The 19600-nt window shown below is 35.4% G+C and overlaps 1 protein-coding gene and 1 long non-coding RNA gene across 5 annotated transcripts in view; one reads left to right on the forward strand and one right to left on the reverse strand.

The window, feature by feature from the left end:
• Nucleotides 1-734: 734 nt before the first annotated feature.
• LOC139965616 (glyoxylate reductase/hydroxypyruvate reductase-like) overlaps nt 735-19600 on the reverse strand; it is a 36178-nt gene continuing 17312 nt past the window's right edge. For all 4 annotated transcript variants that reach the window (XM_071968165.1, XM_071968166.1, XM_071968164.1 and 1 more), the window contains 2 exons: nt 2846-3024; nt 735-1234 (listed from right to left, as the gene is read on the reverse strand). In XM_071968165.1, the coding sequence (XP_071824266.1) occupies nt 981-1234; nt 2846-3024 (433 nt within the window). In that variant the 3' untranslated portion in view covers nt 735-980. The remainder of the gene's footprint in view (nt 1235-2845; nt 3025-19600) is intronic.
• Nucleotides 12051-17147, forward strand: LOC139965617 (uncharacterized). Its single transcript, XR_011792351.1, has 3 exons — nt 12051-12309; nt 15161-15276; nt 16167-17147. It is a non-coding gene; the product is annotated as an uncharacterized lncRNA (long non-coding RNA).

Raw genomic sequence — 19600 nt, forward strand, 5'->3', positions numbered from 1 at the left:
AAAGAATACGGCAAGCGGCGCGGCGCGATAGATTTTTTGTTGGTGCCCCGCGATGTTATGTATCCACATTTTTTTTATTGGCCGTAGTTTACAATGGCGCATTTTGAAATGTATATTTAAGAGGGCCTTGGGAAAGATTAGCCTCCGCGAGTTACCCCTCTCAATAATTTGGCACAATAATTAAATCAAAATATAAATAAAGGTAGATTGATAAACTATGTATAATGCTCATCCAATCTTTACTTTTAAATTACCATGTATATAAGGTTTTCAGACTCTGACCTCTGTGGACCACAGGAGTGGTTAACCTGCATTGCATTAACACTCTGTATCCCTGTAGTAACTTATATATATGGATCTTCTTCAAAACCTACCAAAACAAAAGTGCACACAAACCCTTCTACATAATTCTTAGCACTATAATCTACTAGATGTGAACTGTACAAAAAACATGGACTTAGTACATTAAAATCAATGGCATCTCCAATTATCCAACCAATGAAATATAAGAGAATAAAATCACACACATTTTTGTTTTCATTCTTTGACTTTTCTTTACTTTCCCTGTTTTGTACCTCCAGTGGGCTCCCTCAAACCATCCACTGCCCCTCCAACCATCCACTGCCCCTCCAACCATCCACTGCCCCTCCAACCACCCATAAGCTCCCTCCAACCACCCATAAGCTCCCTCCAACCATCCAAGGCTCACTCCAACCATCCAAGGCTCACTCCAACCATCCAAAGCTCCCTCCAACCATCCAAGGCCCCTCCAACCATCCAAAGCTCCCTCCTACCATCCATACGTCCCTCCAACCAACCTGGGCTCCCTCCAACCATCCAAAGCTCATCCAACCATCAATAGCTCCCTCCAACCATCCAAGGCTCGATCCAACTGTTCCACTACTAAGTGATGATTGGATACAGGTATCAACACAACGATCTTCCCTGTCTGTAGCAAATAACACTTTATCTGAATGACGTTATTTTATGGGTATTTCTGAAGGCATTGGTTTTCCCTCAATACCAGCAACAATGTTTTCAATGCTCAAATCCATCATTCTGTTCCTCGTTTCTAAAGTAGCACCTGCCATATGGGGTATGACGACTACATTTGGCAAATCAAAGAGTGGGTGATCCTTAGTCAGTGGTTCAGGGTCGGTGACATCCAAACCAGCGCCCCCTATCACACCTCTGTGGAGAGCGTCGACCAAAGCATCAGTGTTGACCACTCCTCCTGTAAATAGGAAGCAAGAAATCAACTATTATCATAAAATTAAGGCTACATGCATATTCTACCACAAACCAAAAGGAGATACCTCTCAACCATAGAACTGACATGAGTTCTTCTGCTGTGGTACTATCAGGATTGTCCCCCACCCCCATCCCCCCTACACTAGGCTCTGGTAATAACGGTCTTATATGAGGTTACACTACAGTGTTCCATTACTAGTGTCTGAGTGCAGCGATTAGTACCAAGTATGACTAATTTCCTGATCCGAGTTCCTTCTGAGTTATTATAATTGATTCAATATAAAAGACCCATGTTTTGTTTATAACTGCCAATTGTCATTGACGGCAAACGATTCATGTTGGGCAGACATTGCTTGGATCATGCAACTGCTCACCAAATCCAGGAATTTAAAAATGTAAAAATAGTATCACAAAATTTCTGATTTTGGAATGATAAATTGGTAGTAGCAATTAGCGACTTCCTGAGGCACAACACAGATTTCAAACGGGAAAAAAAAAAAAATATTTGTTAGAGTACTAGTAATACTGCCACCATGCTACTATAAGTGTACCGTATTATAGCAATACACACATAGTATGCTTGATGTATGATATACTGCAGGAGTAGAGAAGCATGAGTTTATAACTATATTAGGTTACAGCTCTGTAACGCCAACAGGACATCGACCTCTGGTGACCCCTGGTGACCTCGGTGACATTTGATGGCAACAGAAACAATAAAGTTCTTGCACTCGTTAAGTTGCATCCATAGACCAAGAATGAAAAGCTAACCCACAATGCATTTTGTGAGTTATATAGAGTTTACTATAAGTCAAAGTGTCACAGACAAACATATATTTTTAAAACACCCAACACATAGATTTCGTTTGCCTTCCGCTAGGACTCAAAAAACTAATATTGTAATGGTTCCATATAAGGTCATGTTGTGCCCTTTTTACCAATTTTCCAAATTTTGAGGTAATTTACCAGATGAATGATAATTGATATAAGGCAGAAGTTAGTAGGTCACATTGGAAATGATTTACTGAAAGTCAACCAATAAGAACTAACTGGAACAGGAACAGCAACATTCCAGTGCTTAAATTTACATTTTGGATATTTCATTACTATTTCAGTTCATGAAAGGCCATTGGCAGTGAATTTATTTTGCTGGTAATAAAATTAAATATGTTCATAGTTGACTTTGCATTCCATAGCCACCAACTTTGCTATGTTGAAACAAGTGAAAATGCATTGTGTATAGAATTTATTAATAGCAATGTGACATATTGCTGCTATAACCATGCGTTTAGGCTATATCTTATCGTCAGGTTCTCTGCTAAGCAAAGCGAAAACCCAACAATTTCAATAAAGTGTCAACGATTTTGAAAATAGGTTTCATGCAACAAGAACTTTGAAGTATACGTTTTTCAAAGTATAGAGATTAGATAGGGAAGGACGACGTAAAATCCATTACTATGGACAAATTTATGATCACCTCAAAGGTAAAGTTATCCCTCATGGTGTAAGCTACACCTCAAAAAGTGTGTGTGAAAGGTGGGTGATTCAACTTCGCCAAAATAGATAAAAAATAGTTTGTTTTTTTCATACACACCTCTAGAAATATTAATCAGAATGGCAGATGATTTCATGGCCTCAAGCTCTTTGGTCCCAATGATTCCTCTGGTTGCAGATGTGAGAGGGCAGCAGAGCACCAGGAAATCAACCTGTGGTAGCATATCATAGAGGTTGGATACATACACCGCACCAAGGTCAAAATCATCCTTTACAGATCTGCAGAGAGCAAATGGCAGTAAAAGTAGGAATTGGTACGTACTAGGAGGTCTGGTGCTATTGAGTCAAATCAATTTCTAGTGAACTAAATCATGACAAAATCCCAATGGTCGAAATCGTTTGGGGAGACAAACGTGAAGTAAACTATCACACAAACATGACAAAATACTTTCTCCCAAAAATGTTGGCCCATTCCAAAACAGAGCAATTAAAGGCATTGAAGACTCGCCCCAAACCGCGTGCAGCCTTCTGGAAAAGTTAACTTTCTGTTGCTTGCAAGTGACATTTTGTTCGTGTCGCTACAAAATGCAGACAGTAATGAAACGTGATACCTTAATTGTTATCTTTAGCTGGACCTGAGATGTCCGTCGCTGTATCTTTTTTATACTGTGCTGGGTATTGACCGCAGCTGTATGTACTGACTGTACACTAGTGTCTAATTACCGACGGTAGCAAGCTGTGTGTGTATTTTCTGGGATCTATGGTGGTGTTTAATACTTCTGTTACACCTCATTCTAAACATGGGGCTATAAACTGGGAGCTCCATGTTCTAAACTAAGTCAAATTACCGGCATTAGACGTTTCTTTTTGCGCGAATCTTCACACCCTTTAAAGAGTCCCTACATAGACAAAATCATAAGATCTGTTGTGCCTGAGCCGTTATCAATGGTTCACAGCGAAACTATGAAAGATGTACTACGTTTAAAATTGAATACACATCGCTACATGCTAGTGATTATAAATAAGGAGTCCATGTGCTGTTAAAGAACAGTCCATGTGAAAATGTATTTTTGACTGATCAAAGCAACAATGGTGTAAAGTTAAAGGGGAAACATAAATTTGCCAATATGCTTCTATGACATCACACCAGTTTCCTTCATGTTCACTTTGTGAACAAAAGTGTTCCCGATCTTCAAATGCTGTTTTAATGAAATCGCATGTAATCATCAAACATTGTGCAACATTTCAGTCTTTACAGGACTGCAGGCTGGGAACCAGACTGTGAAACACGATGTTCATCTGACGGATGCAAATTTACCCTTTCACTACAGAGACTATACACACACAAACCATATAAACAAACCATGTAAACTATACACACACAAAAACATGTTAATTATACACACACAAACCATGAAAGCTATGCACAAACACACAATGTAAACTATACACAAACACACCATGTAAACTATGCACAAACACACTATGCAACTACCCTTACCTAACACGAATATTCGATAAGTATTCGATAAGTATTCAAAGATTTCCTTAGTATTCAGAAAATCTACCATATAACACACAGTACAAAATAAGTATTCGAATACTTATACGAATAACTATAAGCCTTCGTCAGAGCCGAATTATGTAAATGAGTTAAGTATTCGAATACCTGTTAGGTATTCGAATAGGTATTCGAATAGCTCTTCGAATAGGTATTCGAGTAGCTTTTGGAATAGCTATTTGAATACTTAGCTCATTTACATATAAGTATTCGCTCATTTAAATAATTCGGCTCTGACAAATACTTATAGTTATTCGAATACTTATTCGCTAGTATTCGAATACTTGTATGCTAATTAGTTATGTTATGAAGGCTTAAGTAAGGAGAGTTAGGAATTTGGCCAGCTTGTTGTCCTAGCTTCTTGATTAAATCTGCTATTAAAAGTTGAATAACATTCACAAGGAATAAATATCTATTTGAAATGGAGTATTAAGCACAGAATACTAAAACAGTATACTGTAAACATTAGTTAGTCACGAATGGCAAAAATCTAGTCACAGTGACTAGAGTTAGCTAGTTATTACCAATTCGTTAGTAGCAGACCAATTTGCATGGTCGTTCGACTAACATAAATTAGTCACATAAATTTGTATGAAATTTTTTTGACACTCACTAAGCATGTCATGTATGTAAGCGTGACGAGAATGTTCTAGTCTTCTGTTTGTTTACTTTCTATAACCTTCAGCTTTGACCAATGACGTCATTATTTTTATCCAATCATCGTACCGTAGAATACCGTGTGCTCAGCTGATCAGAGATCAAAAATTCAGACGCCGGCCGGCCGGCGATTACATATATACTGTATGCACGTACGTGGTACGTCGTACGTCGTACTTGCGGCCATTGCCTAACTGCAGATAGAACAGGGCTATCAACAAAATGAGAAGATTCTTAATCATTTAGCAAACTGTCAGAAACAGTTTCAAAAAGTCGTCAGTTACGTAAGTTCAATCACAACTGAAATTCTGATAAATAATAATTGACACAATTGACATAATGTTCAAGGAAGGTTTGAATATCCGCGATATGTTTGGCTGGAAAGTATGGGTAAAATTTTAACGTTAGGCCTTAGTAAGCAAAACTGTTGCTAACGCTAGGACGAAGCTAGGCTAGGAGTTTAGTCTACCTGGTGTAGCCCACATGCGCTCGTAGATGTATAGAACTATAGTAGCAGTAATACACACTTCTATGACATATTTTATATAAATGTGTATTATTAGCTAGTATACTAGGCCTATATTTTTAGTATAATGTTAAGAGCGCCTGTGGTGTAGGCTAGCATACGTCAAGTTTCTAGACACTTCGTCGACCACCAACCCCGTCTGCATTTCGTGCACTCTGAACTGAAGATCTTCGGAGTGGGACTTACCTTCTGCTCTTGTAGGCTAAAGTACATGGTACTCATATTTTAAGATATTTTTGCTAAACTTGGAAGAACCTGGTGTTTAACTAAGGACAAAAACTCAGTTTCAATGCATGAAATACCCATAATGTTGTTAGCTTAGGCCTAGGCCTCAGGTTCATAGTGGCGCTATGTTAGTATCCTACTTCCTACTCCTAGACCAAGTCTACACTAGCTGTAGCAATGTTGTAGGGTTCTGTATCCTAAGTGGAGTGGCTGCTGAGTGCTAATACCCTGGACAGAGAATGTTTTGAGTCTTATTTAGCAAATATTCCACAAAGGTATGCATTTTCTGCTCCTGCATATGTGCATCAAGGGGTTTTGAGCCTACTCAGCCTATCATTAATTTTCTGTTGTTTGTCTATTTGCAGAGAAAGTTGATGTGCCAAGTCCTCAGCATTCACAGCTATATACTTTGAATGGCTGTGGTATCAATGGACTCAACTGGTTAGATGAGGTAACAACAAATTCCAAACAACTCTGACAGCAGAAATAGATATCCTGATACTTCCATGGGAGATCTACTGTAGTAACTATAGGAACCAGTGCTTGCCACCCATGCAGATTAAGGTAATTTGACGAGCAACAAATTTGAATGTTTTATCACAAATTATGCCCCCTATCTATCTCTTGTCCCCTATACCTGTCTTTAATACAGTGTAACAACTTATGCATAAACCTTTAAATGGACTGGATATGTTATTGAGGTGAACTGTGTACCTAGATAGCATTTCAGTAAGCTTTCCTTTAGACTAAGTACATACTGTTATAGTTAGGCTGTGGTTTACAAATCCCAATGATCCAGTTTTGGCAAAGAACACCTTCAATTTTATTCTCTTATTCTGAGTAACTTAACAGTTGCACTGGAGTGACAGGCATCAGTTTAACATGTTCCAAACAGATCAGGAATACATTGGGGTATGTCCTGTAGGTCAGTTTGGGAGGAATCAGCTTAGCTAAACAAAAGTAGTTTTCATCACATTTCAGAGCCAGAGACGAAAAAGCCCTCCCCGCTGACCCTTCTCTGGATGATGTTTCTGCAGTATGGCAAGCCAGACCAAGTGGACTGTGATCCGGATACCAATAAAACCTGCAAGAATCATAAATGCACCCAACTTGGTCAAGCTTATCAAAATTGGTGACTAGAAATGTTTCTGCAGACGTAGACCTGGTTAATGCTTACACAGTATTGCTCATATGTGTATTTACACACTGCACAGTGCATACTGAAATCTCCGAAAAGACATCTTTATGGACAAAAAATGATAATTGCAGAGAATTCTGTTGTGGTTTATACTGTAACGACTATAAAAAGTATCATTTTGGTATGAAAAAAATTCATCTCTCACTTAAGGTTGCATACTCCTATTAGAGTCTATATCCATTCCCTCGATTGTTCTCCTTCAGGAAAAGTGCCAAAAAGCAGCGGGAGAACATCTTTTTTTGACCTGTTATTAATCATAATTTAGTTTTTTGTGGCTTGCATGTTGAAGAGCATATATGGAAGTACATATGGTGGGTACATTGGGTCAATTGAGGCAGTTTTAGACCCCTTTAGGCTTCACAGGAGCAGCGTAGGAAAATTGTTTACCACTGAGTGAAGAGGTTTGTTTACAAGTGACAAAAACTTCCGGGTCGAATAACAAAATATCTACATGGTCATGATACAGAAAATTGTAAGGGCCTTGAAAGGCCAACTTGTCAGCTATCCGGTGATAGGTAGCATTCAGCTAGTGAAAACTTCTATCTAGACTTAGAGACCACATTACTTTTGTGATTTAGTGTGTAAGTCAATGGGGCTTGTAATAGGCGTATGCTAACTTAAATATAAGGAACAATCTGTGATATACAGTGCGCATTATGCAATCAGTGAAATAACCACAGTACGTAAAGACATAGAGAAGTTGTGGCGGAATGGTTAGGGCAAGTATGTATCTGTAATGAAGACTCTTAATCTCAATTGCCTCTGTTTACCCAGGTGTATAGGGTACCCTGGGAGGTGTAACATTTGCACCGCTTTATGGCTGCAATGATATGGGATGTCCCCTGGGGAACATGTAGATGTATCTCAGCATAGTGAGCATAATGTCTGATATGTGTTACCAAGGACCATAGATAGTGTTCCGTAAATACTGTGCTAATGTTGCAATATAAATGGCTAATTTACATTACATTTACAGAGTGCGGCTAGCACAAATGTTACATACTTAGCCAAATGTCTTTAGGCCTTTGTTACTTTGCCAAAACTGTATGTCAAAAGTGAAAAAGGAAGGATATTTTTTTGTGTAATGCAAAGAGATAGTTCACTTGAGTATTCATCATTGATTTATAGAAAAACTGTGGTGAGTCATAAACCAAACTTATGACAAATCATTTCGTAGCAGAAATTGTAACATATACGTACACATAATACTGCACACCGGTTATATTAAATAATGTACACCGGTCATACTACTAGTATGCTATATATATTGCATGCCTAAGCCCCACATAAGTGTAGTGTATAAGATCATTGTTTGTGTACTTGCGCACACCTTGGGGATCAAGCAAAGTTCAGATTATCAGCAAATGATGTTCGATATATCGGGCAAGTCTTTAACATGGACTTCAGTGTACTTGGCCAAAATTACAATCATTACATTAAATGAGGTTAGTGTGATTGAATGTGGGGACCTCATTTAAAATGTACCCCAAAAAATGACCTAAAAGGTAAGTTTCTACCATTCAAGACATAGCTTATAGTTTGTGAAAAAGTACTTTTAGAAATATTTTAACTACTTTGTTTTCTGTTCCACCCTAATGTTGCTTCAAGGATAATAACATATTCAACTTACATGTTCTGCATTAATATTGTACCATCACATCCATGGTCAGAAACTCATAATAATATCTCTCCCAACTTCCTAATTCGAGATGATGATTATAAGGATATTTTCGGGCCCTTTTTAACAGCTAAGGTCATAAAGAGCTACTCAAGGCCTTTTTATACCATTTGATTTGACATGGGGTATTATTTTTATAAATAAATTTATAAATATGATATATTATTTTGTGTATATTAAATATATGTTATGTATATTTATATTTAAATATTAATTAAGATAATTTATTTAGCTAAACTTCTATTTTTGTATTTGAGCTGTGTACTTGCATTTTTCCCTTTTTCTGTCTTTCCACATCTCTTCCATGCTGCTATTTTGATGAAACTGATGGAGCCCATAATGATGCATGGTCAGTGGACAATGAGGGTCTTTAAGAAATTGTATAGGTATAGGTCATCAGGGGTTCTAATTGTTTGAAAACTGTTGAACACTTCCAACTTAATGACTTAGGAGCATTTCAAAGTAATACCATAAGTATTCTCAAGATGTTTTGTCAGAAAAGATTTTGACAATTTTGTAAAAATAAGTTTTCCCAATTGTCCCATAAACATTTATTTTAGTTTTAACTGTTCTTTAACCTTTAGTGTTTGTTATTGTTCTTTATGAAATGACTTTTAAATGAAATGCTTATTTGTCACATTTTGCATTAATACTGAATGTTAATAAAAATTACCATGAAACTTACAATGTGTGTCACTATCTCATTTCTTAACTAAAAAGTACTTAATCTTAAACTAGCCTTGTGACTTAAATAAGTAGTCACAGTTGCAATGACTAATATTTTTGGTCACTGGACTAAGCTTTGGTCGATAGAGGCATCGTAGAAGGACTAATTTTAATTAGTCAGAAAACTCGATTTAATTAGTCACAAAACTAAGGTTATATAGTCAAATGACTAGAAGAAACTGGTCAATAGAGACATCGTTGTGACTAATTTTTTTTAGTCATATTGACTAACTATTGTTTACAGTGTAGGTCTTATGAATATGATCGATGAAATTTTGGAAACGCTTCAGCTTTTAAATCCTCCTCGGTATATTTCAAATATTTTTGCGCTGTTCAAAGTGTAAGGGTGTTAGCCACTGAAAAAAAATGTTTGTTCTTGATCAGAGAACTCCCCAGCAAACACATAACATTATCATAACATTTTTAAAAGATCGTAGAAACGTTATAACAAAACATTTTTATATTATATAACGTTATCATGATGTTATTTTATAACATAAAAATGTTTTAAAAATGTTTAAAAAATGTTTTGTTTTCAATATTATTTCAAAATGTTGTTAAAATATCATAAAAATATATTCTAACGTTAATTAGATGGAAATATGCATTGTGGGTATATGATGCATTAAAACTACGAAAACAATGGCACTTCATCAAATGTGATTCAAATATGCTAATAAACTTGCATGTTAATAATAATATTTTAAAAACATTTTTAAAACGTCTTGCTATATAAAATATCTTCCTAATGTTATAATAATATTTTCTTAAAACGTTATATCATAATGTTTTTAATTTGTTATACAATAACATTGAGGAAAATGTTTTAAAATGTTTTAAAAATGTTTTACCTACAACACTATATCAAAATGTTTTTCAAATATCATATAAATATTTTCTAATGAAGTCAGATAAAAGTTTGCATTGTTGGTACATACGCAATAAAATTAAATAAAAAAGACTAAAAACAAACATTGCCTGCACCCTCAAATTGATTCAAATAGGTTCACAAACTTTTATATTAAAAACGTTTTCAAACATTTTTATAACGTTTTGCATCACAAAATATCTTTAAAATGTTTCAATAATATTTTCTTAAAACGTGATATCATAATGTTTTCAATGCGTTATACAATAACATTTGTAAGAAAATGTTTTTAAAATGTTTAAAAAATGTTTTACCTTCAGCATTATATCAAAATGTTGTTCAAATATCATATAAATATTTTCTAATGAAGTCAGATAAAAGTTTGCATTGTTGGTATATACGCAATCAAATTATAAAAAAAGACTAAAAACAAACATTGCCTGCATCCTCAAATTGATTCAAATAGGTTCACAAACTTTTATATTAAAAACGTTTTAAAAACATTTTTATAACGTTTTGCATCACAAAATATCTTTAAATGTTTCAATAATATTTTCTTAAAACGTGATATCATGATGTTTTCAATGCGTTATACAATAACATTTGTAAGAAAATGTTTTTAAAATGTTTAAAAAATGTTTTACCTACAACATTATATCAAAATGTTGTTCAAATATCTAGTTTCCTAATGAAGTCAGATAAAATTATGCGTTGTTGGTATATACGCAAAAAAAAAACTAAAAACAATCATTGCCTGCATCCTCAAATTGATTCAAATAGGTTCACAAACTGTTATATTAAAAACGTTTTAAAAACATTTTATAACGTTTTGCATTACAAAATATCTTTAAAATGTTTCAATAATGTTTTTTTAAAACGTTATATCATAATGTTTATAATTAGACTGTCGTGATAAATCGCGGTAGTCTAATTATTATAAACGTATCTGTGGTAGATCACGTGATAGTGATTAATCACAGATACGTTTATAATAACCCTTATCCGCATTAGGGAGTGACGTCAGACCGTCAGGTCACGCTCCACTGAGCATCACTTGAAGCGGCCGCGGTTTGCAGTCGTGTTTAATCATAGATACGTTTATAATAATTAGACTACCGTGGTTAATCACAGATACGTTTAAAATAAGTTATGATTATAGGTTTCGGTTAGGTTCCCAAGGGTTAATATTAATGGAGCATGTTCTTTCATAATCCCGAAATAGAAGTAAATAGATTCAAACTTAGTTTCAAACTTAGTGTCACATGTATGAATTCCAGGAATTTGATTGGTTAAAAAAAAAAATCTCGTACGTACGACGTATACGCGGTAAATTTAAAGCCATTACCACCAGTGTTACCAGCTTTAGCGTTTTACACTAGATTTAGCGTGTTTTAGATTTTTCTGGTGTCCTAGCGTACGTTTTTTCGTATCAAAATTGATGGTTCCCAAAAAATGACCGTATCCGAAACATTCGAGGTGAAATTCCCGCTTCGCAGTACACTTGAACCGCTATTTATATGTTACTTTTACACAATGTTATCGCGGTCGATATATTTAAAATGAATAATGCAGAACGTACGTACAGCTGAGGCGTACGTTTGCATGTAGTAAACGTGAGGAGCGGAACTGTGGGCCATTTTGTGAGTTTATGTATACACTACGTACACAGCCTTACCGCGGATTGAGACGAGAATCGTCTGAATTAGTTGTATTTTTGTTGATTCTTCAGTTGTTTTGTTATGATTCTGAGCCATTATGACTTGAAGTTTGTTTAAAATAATCATATTCATAGCAATGTCTATCATATAAGTAAGTGCAATTTGTGATTGAGGTAACAGGCTACATTACATGAGCATTCATATCTATATCTAGCGTTTTCTGGGATTTTACTTTTGCAAATCTAGCGTTTTTTGGCATGTGCCGCTGGTTACGCTGATTTGCTCATTTGCCATCAACTTTGCCAACTCTGCCAACTTTGCCTTCAACTTCAAAGTTCAACTTCAAGCCCGTACTGCTCTAGTTACTGCAGTAAGAATTACTCATTCAAGTCTGTGAATTATCCAGATTCTTTGATACTTTTCATCAGGAGTTAGGAGTAAGTCTATCGAAAACAAGAAATAATTAGGTAAGTTTATTGTATTTTTCATAAATAATGCAAAATCAGCCTACCGTACTATAGTATAGGCTTAAAGCATTAACTTAAGGTGTACCACTAACGTTACAGGCCTAGCCTACCCTACCACGATATGCACGTTATCACGTATTTTGTATGATGGACCCTGCGAAGTTCGGACACGTAAGAGGATCAGAGGGAATTTTCAAGCTTAAAAAAATACCTGTATGAAACAAAGTTCACCCTTTTATAGGTCAGCTTAGCAGACATTAATTGTGAAAGTTTCAACATTTTAGGAAAATTTATATAGGCTAGGGCTACTTTTTGTACAGGAAAACCAAAGAGATTGGGGCTTGTTATTTAATAATGTGTAGGCCAGGCATAGGCTACCTGATTTTGGTTAAACCTTGCAAAGAAAATGTGGGTGATTATATTACAGGTTAGGGTTTAGATATATTTCACACTATTTTTATTCCTTTTTTTACTGTTTGATTTGATTATTAGTACAGAAAATAAACAACAAAGTTGGTTTTAGTGTTATAGGTTAGGGTACTGTACATGTTGTTGGAAACAGGTGCACGCATTATTACATCGAGCCAATAACGTCCATTGTTGCTAAGTTCAGACAGCCGACTTAAATGGCCGCCAAAAGTTAGGGCTCGATTTTGTAATGTGCATATTTCTTTGTCAGTTTTATATTTTTTACCTTTCTGAAAATGGTTCGGACCCTGGTTTGCAATGGTTTGCAATCAGAACATTCATGTGTAGATGACTTGTTTGAGTTTGTTTATAACTTTTTTGGGGTATCGGTACAAGATTTGTCAAGAAATTGGTCCATGTCAGGCGTAGCTTAAAATGTTCCAGTGATATGTAACACTAATATCCTATTGAATAATACAGTATAGAAGAAGCTAATTTCTTTGTTTTTTTATTAAATGGTCCCAGCCCTTTTATTTTTAACCAGAACATTTGCAGATAAATTGAATGAGTTAGAACATAATTTTCTTGGTTCAAAAGGTACAAATTTTCTCAAGACATATCTGCTTTGACATCGATATAATTGTTTCCAAACAGGAGCATCATCTAACTGAGTTTCCTGTAACAATTGTAACAGAGAGCATTTTACTGTTATCTCACCTTCCCCTTACCCTAGGAACATATTGACAATATCTTAGCTAGTAGCACAGACAGGAAGTTCTTACATCACACCTCTCAGAAACCTCCAACTTATTAGTTCCAGGAGATCATCCACACTGTAACCTCTAGTGTAACTTTCTACAACCAAAACCCTACACCTGTTTGTGCACCTATTATTATGTAATCTTCAGCAGGATGTGTGGTCAGCTTCACAGCAGCTTAACCACTGTTTATGTAGACAGAGTAACATCCTGTCCCATCCTCTTGTAATCCATTGTAAAAGAGTATATAAGATGCAACTTTCACCATTTGTATTCAGTAGCATATATCCAGCCAAGGAAGATATCAATTTTCTAATTCTTGGCAGGAAAAGTTGAATTGTGGTCAGCTTAATCTCTGAAATCAAACAATTCGTATTAAAGTAGAGTCTCAATCAAGTATCAAAGCAACTTCAGTAAATCCCAGTAATATCTGTCCCATATATATGTAATATATAGCCCATGGCACTGATTAAACTGCAATAATGAAACTCGTATAATTAAATACCAAAGCAAATAGTCTTGATTGTAGAAAGGAAAGAGCCGAGTCTCTTGCTTTAGTGGAACTTTATTCAAACTTTTATCAAACAAATGAACTTGTATTAAACCTGTTTTATTCCCCCCGGGGGTGGGAGGTATTTTCAGTGAGAAAAATCCTGTCACACTGGTATGGCATGTGTCCCATCGTACTAAAACAAATTGAACAATTCTAGAAATTGCCTGCAAGAATCCCCTCTAGTTGACCTGTTTGATAGAGACTCAATGAAGTATGTGAGCTTGGATAATACTGAATTGGGTGCACTTAAAGATATATAGCCTAGTATGAGCCCATGCACACTTCTTCTGTGGTACTCCCTATTCAGAGTGAAGTGTCAACTACCACATAGAATACAATTCCCTATAATACCCCCAATCAAACCTTACTGGGGTTGAGTATCATGAATAAATTAACTTCCTGTGTATAGACAGTAGATTGCATAAACTATGGTTGTGAAGTAGCTCATTGGGTACAAACAAGTGTCTGTGTTCAACAAAGGGAAATTGGTTTCATTGGCCCCTTAGTGGGGGATATAGGGCCTAATTGTGAAATAATATATACAAGACAGCATGACTTCCGTTGATTGTCTGGAAATCAAATTAAAGCATTGGGCTGACTGCTCGTATGTAATATGGGTGGGTATAGGTGTTTAAGGAAGATTTAGGTAACATTTGAGAGGAAATTGAACTTTTGATTATTGCAAAATTTAAAAAAATCTGATTTAAATTAAAAAAAATCTGATTTAAAAAAAAAAAATCAACAACCCTGGTTCCAGGTTGCCCGATATTCTCCCACTGGCAAGTTTTGAAATTAACCTGAAAAAGTCATCCAACTGTGTATATACCATAGTGTCCCCAGGTTTACATGTACAAACAAAAATATATCGATCTGTCACTGAGTATATTTATGTGTCATAAAATTTACATTGCATACATATTAAACAGCACTACAAGTGCTGGACCCATGGGTACAGGCTCATGAGTACGGGTATGGGTAATGGCCTATACTGTAAGTACGGGTCCAAGGAAAATGAAACTGTGAGTATGGGTACCAGTACAGACTCATGAGTATGGGTACGGGTATGTATAAAATATGTTAGCCAATTTTTTTCAAACAGATGTTTAATACTTGTTTCCTTTCATTTGTACAGAAGCACTAAGGAAATGCATCAAAAATGGGAAGAGGAGCGATTTCTTGTTTGAAATCGGTGAAGTTCTTAGAAATGCCAGGAGAAATATGCCAGGAGGCAGCAACTACATGAGAAAGGTAATTGGAATTGTTTATATTAATGAAATAAACAAGATCATGTCTCTAAAGCACTTAGTGTTTGTGTAGATGTGAGTGGAACAATATTGTTAAAAAACAAATGACTCGGCACAAACTTAATGCACTTGGTTCTGCATGGCAGAGCAGAAGAGTGATATCTGCAAAATGTTCTGAAAAATTATCATCAAATACCGTTTTTTTACCGGCCAAATCTGGAGTAACCACCATTCCCCACCCCCTCAGATTTGGACTTGGGGAGATAGCACCCTGAGGCAAAATGTTAGATGTGGGTGTGCTAAATTTATGTGACAGAACATTCTGTCAAAGGCATCATCGCAAAGCGATACGCCATATTGTTGTGGAATCAAGGTGCCCTTTTGGGGGATAGTATATGTATATATATGTTTTAAAATAGCCTATGCTATGGTGTGTTAGGCTATAAAATTCACCAGTTTATGTGTATAAAATGATGAGAATAAAAAAAGACATCGTTTGAAGATTTCAAATATACGTATAGGCTTTAAATTCGCCTATGCTACAGGGTGTCAGGCTATAAAATTAACCAGTTTGTGTATAAAACGATCCGAACAGAAATTGACATCGTTTGAAGATTTAAAAAAATATAGTTTTAGGCCTTAAATTCGCCTATGCTACAGTGTGTTAGGCTAAAAAAAATCACCAGTTTATGTGTATAAGTTCTCAGAAATGCCCTAATTAATATGCCAGGAGGCAGCAACTATATGAGAAAGGTAACCCTAATTGTTCATGTTAAATAAACAGGATGATGTATGTGTTAAGCACATCCTTGTGTAGATGGAACCACCAGTAACTGCATGCATGTATAAGATTTTTAATAAAAATATATTACCATTGTTCTCCATATCTTATAGAAATCACAAGTGGCACAAAAGAGGAACACACAGGTGTATGAATCTGAGGTTGAATCAGATGAGTGACCAGCAACTCCAGCGATTGAACCCTCATCGTTCTAGTATTGTTTTCTCAGATTTTGTTGTCTGTTTTTGTATTTGCTCTTCTAGTAATATTCTAGTGTTCTAGTATGTGTTGTCAGAAATAAACATGTTTACATTGAACATAAATAATGTCTCTTATATTTGACTTATTATCTTGCTAATCGGGGTGGGAGTTCAGCGACAATCACTAAGTAGTTCCAGTAGCTCAAGCTACCAAGTAGCTCAAGCTCAAGTACCGCCCCTTTGTGTTCGCAAGAGCGCCGGTTGTCACGCCACAGTGACCTAGCATCCCGCTGCCAGAATTTTCGGGTACCTACTGTCAGTTCCGAGCTGCGCATGGCCAGGGGAAGAGGTGAGACACATACGACCCAGATGTGAGGTAAAGGGGGGGGGCGGGGTTATGGGGATATCTAATAACGTATTGTCGCTGTCATCCGATCATTTCCAAGACATTTTGATGACATTTTGAAATAATGTTATCATAACATTTGCTATAAACGTTAACATAATATTTTCCAAACGTTTCGTCGGATATTTTATTAACGTTATATTAAAATATCAAGTAAACGTTTTGATCAAATGTTAGGTAAACGTTATATGAAAATATCAGGAAAATGTTTTGGTCAAATGTTATGAAAATGTCTTTAAAAGACGTTATAATAACGTAAAATATTGAGTCTTAGAAATAGCGGGAAAACGTTTTAAAATATTTCATCTAAACATCATGAAAACGTTATAAAAACGGTGTGATGATATTGGAACAAAACATTTTAAAACGTTTTCCCGCTATTTCTAAGACTCAACATTTAACGTTATTATAACGTTATTCCAAAACATTTTCATACCGTTTGACCAAACGTTTTCCTGATATTTTTAAAACGTTATTGTGTTTGCTGGGTCTGGGTTTGGTTGGAAGACCAAACACAGAGCAGATACATCAAAACTGGAAAACTCAACCGGATTGGATCAAAAAAAATTATAATTATGAATAACAAACAATATTCAGCTGATCTGGGCCCAGTCAAAGAATTAAATAAAATAACTTACAGTCGTGAGGTGCGCACCCAAATGTTAAAGTAAATACACTTTATTTAAAAGTCTGTTCTGGTGAGTTGGCCTGCTGGTGACATCAAGTATTCTACGACATCATATCTTCCACGACATCAGATATTCCACAACATCAGAAATAGTTTAACACAATAAATGGTATTACAGTATGAATGTCCGATCCCAACAAAGTATTATCCTTCAATTTATAAGCAACGCTGTCGCAGGGTATCGTTCGGTCACACTAAACAGGCCGATTTCACGACAACTCACGACAACTCAAGACAACAAGTTTAAAATACCATCAAATACAATTGATGTTATCAGAGTACATCTGGAAACACGTTTAAAACTGACTGGAACCAGCGTGCATACATATTTTTCACGGGAAAAAATGTTTTTGTCGTAAAATTCGCCAACTTTTTCCTAACGTTGAATTGGTCGACTTGATGCTATTGCGCTTGCCCAATGCCATCGGACCGAACCATTATAATATGGGTGGGTTTGTGCTAGGTTTGGGAACTGCCTTGTGTACAGTGTCGGTAAGGTGGGTTGACGTAGTAATAAAGCACCAAAGTATGGTGAATGAACTACAAATCAAATTATTTAACGTTTTTAAAATAATGAATATTTCTTTTTGTTTTTCTATTGTAATTTACATGTTATTATTAATTTAACAGAGTCTTGCTTACTATCATTTTGCCTGGTTTTATTAATCTCTCCGTCAAATCATTGAATGTTTTTAGTTTAATGAATATTTCTCATTGTTTTTCCATTGTAATTTACATATGTTATTATCAACTTTACAGAGTCTTGCTTACTATCATTTTGCCTGGTTTTATTATTCTCTCCGTCAAATCATTGAATGTTTTTAGTTTAATGAATATTTCTTTTTGTTTTTCTATTGTAATTTACATATGTTATTATTAATTTAACAGAGTCTTGCTTACTATCATTTTGCCTGGTTTTATTATTCTCTCCGTCAAAAAATTGCTTTTACCTGTAGTGTAACGGTTCGTCCAATGTCATTGCGCAAGCGCAATAGCATCACGTCGTCCAATTCAACGTTAGGAAAAAGTTGACGATTTTTACGACAAAAACATTTTTTTCCCCGTGAAAAATATGTATGCACGCTGGTTCAAGACAGTTTTAAACGTGTTTCCAGATATACTCTGATAACATCAATTGTATTTGCTAGTATTTTAAACTTGTTGTCTTGAGTTGTCTTGAGTTGTCTTGAGTTGTCTTGAGTTGTCTTGAGTTGTCTTGAGTTGTCTTGAGTTGTCTTGAGTTGTCTTGAGTTGTCGTGAGTTGTCGTGAAATCGGCCTGTTGACGCTAATTAGTGTGACCCGTATCCTTCAGTAAAATAATGTCAATATCCTCTGTAGTAAAATAATGTCCTTTATAAGAAATGGTGTCCTGGAATATACTTTATTGTAAAATAATATCCTTTATAATAAAATAGTGTCCCAGACTGTCAGTTGAATATCCCAACTTCCTTAAAATGATAAGGACTACAGTAACTTGAACTATGTAAATTAAGGTTTAAAACAAACTATCCAGCCATTAAAACTATCTTTCTCTTCTTTTGCAAATGCCTTGCTCAGATACTTATAGCCAACTGCCTAACTCCTTATACCCCTCACAAAACTCCCTTTGTTACTAAAATATACACACACAGACCCAATTTTCTGTGAGAGCTAATTTCCAGGAAGAACAAGATAGTTGCCTAGCAACCTAGAAGAGGTAGAAGTGTAGAGGTTTTAATCCACAAGACAACATACAAATATACTGTACAAATGTATAGCCCCTCTATTCAGTGCACAATGCACCTAATAAACAATAAAACTATGGTACAAACAAAACTTTATGTAAGAGCTGACCATCTTACAAAAGGAAATAAGTATTCGAATAGGCATTCAATGAAATAGGTGTTCGAATACTTATTGGAATAGCTATATTTAGCATTCTCTAAGCATTCGAAGGAAAGAAGTATTCGAATACCTATTGGAATAGTTATTTTAAGTATTCAATTAGTTATTCTAAAGTCTGAATGCTTAAATTTTTGAAATACCAACTATATAGCTATATAGCTAATAGTTATTCGTGTTGGGTAAGGGTATGCACAAACAAACCATGTAAGTTATAAACACACAAACCATGCAAACTATGCACAAACAAGCCATATCAACTATACACAAACAAACCATGTAAACTATGCACAAACAAACCATGTAAACTATGTACAAAGAAACCATATAAACTATGTACAAAGAAACCATATAAACTATGCACAAACAAA

This window comes from Apostichopus japonicus, chromosome 3 (assembly GCF_037975245.1).
Source record: "Apostichopus japonicus isolate 1M-3 chromosome 3, ASM3797524v1, whole genome shotgun sequence".
Classification (NCBI taxonomy): domain Eukaryota; kingdom Metazoa; phylum Echinodermata; class Holothuroidea; order Aspidochirotida; family Stichopodidae; genus Apostichopus; species Apostichopus japonicus.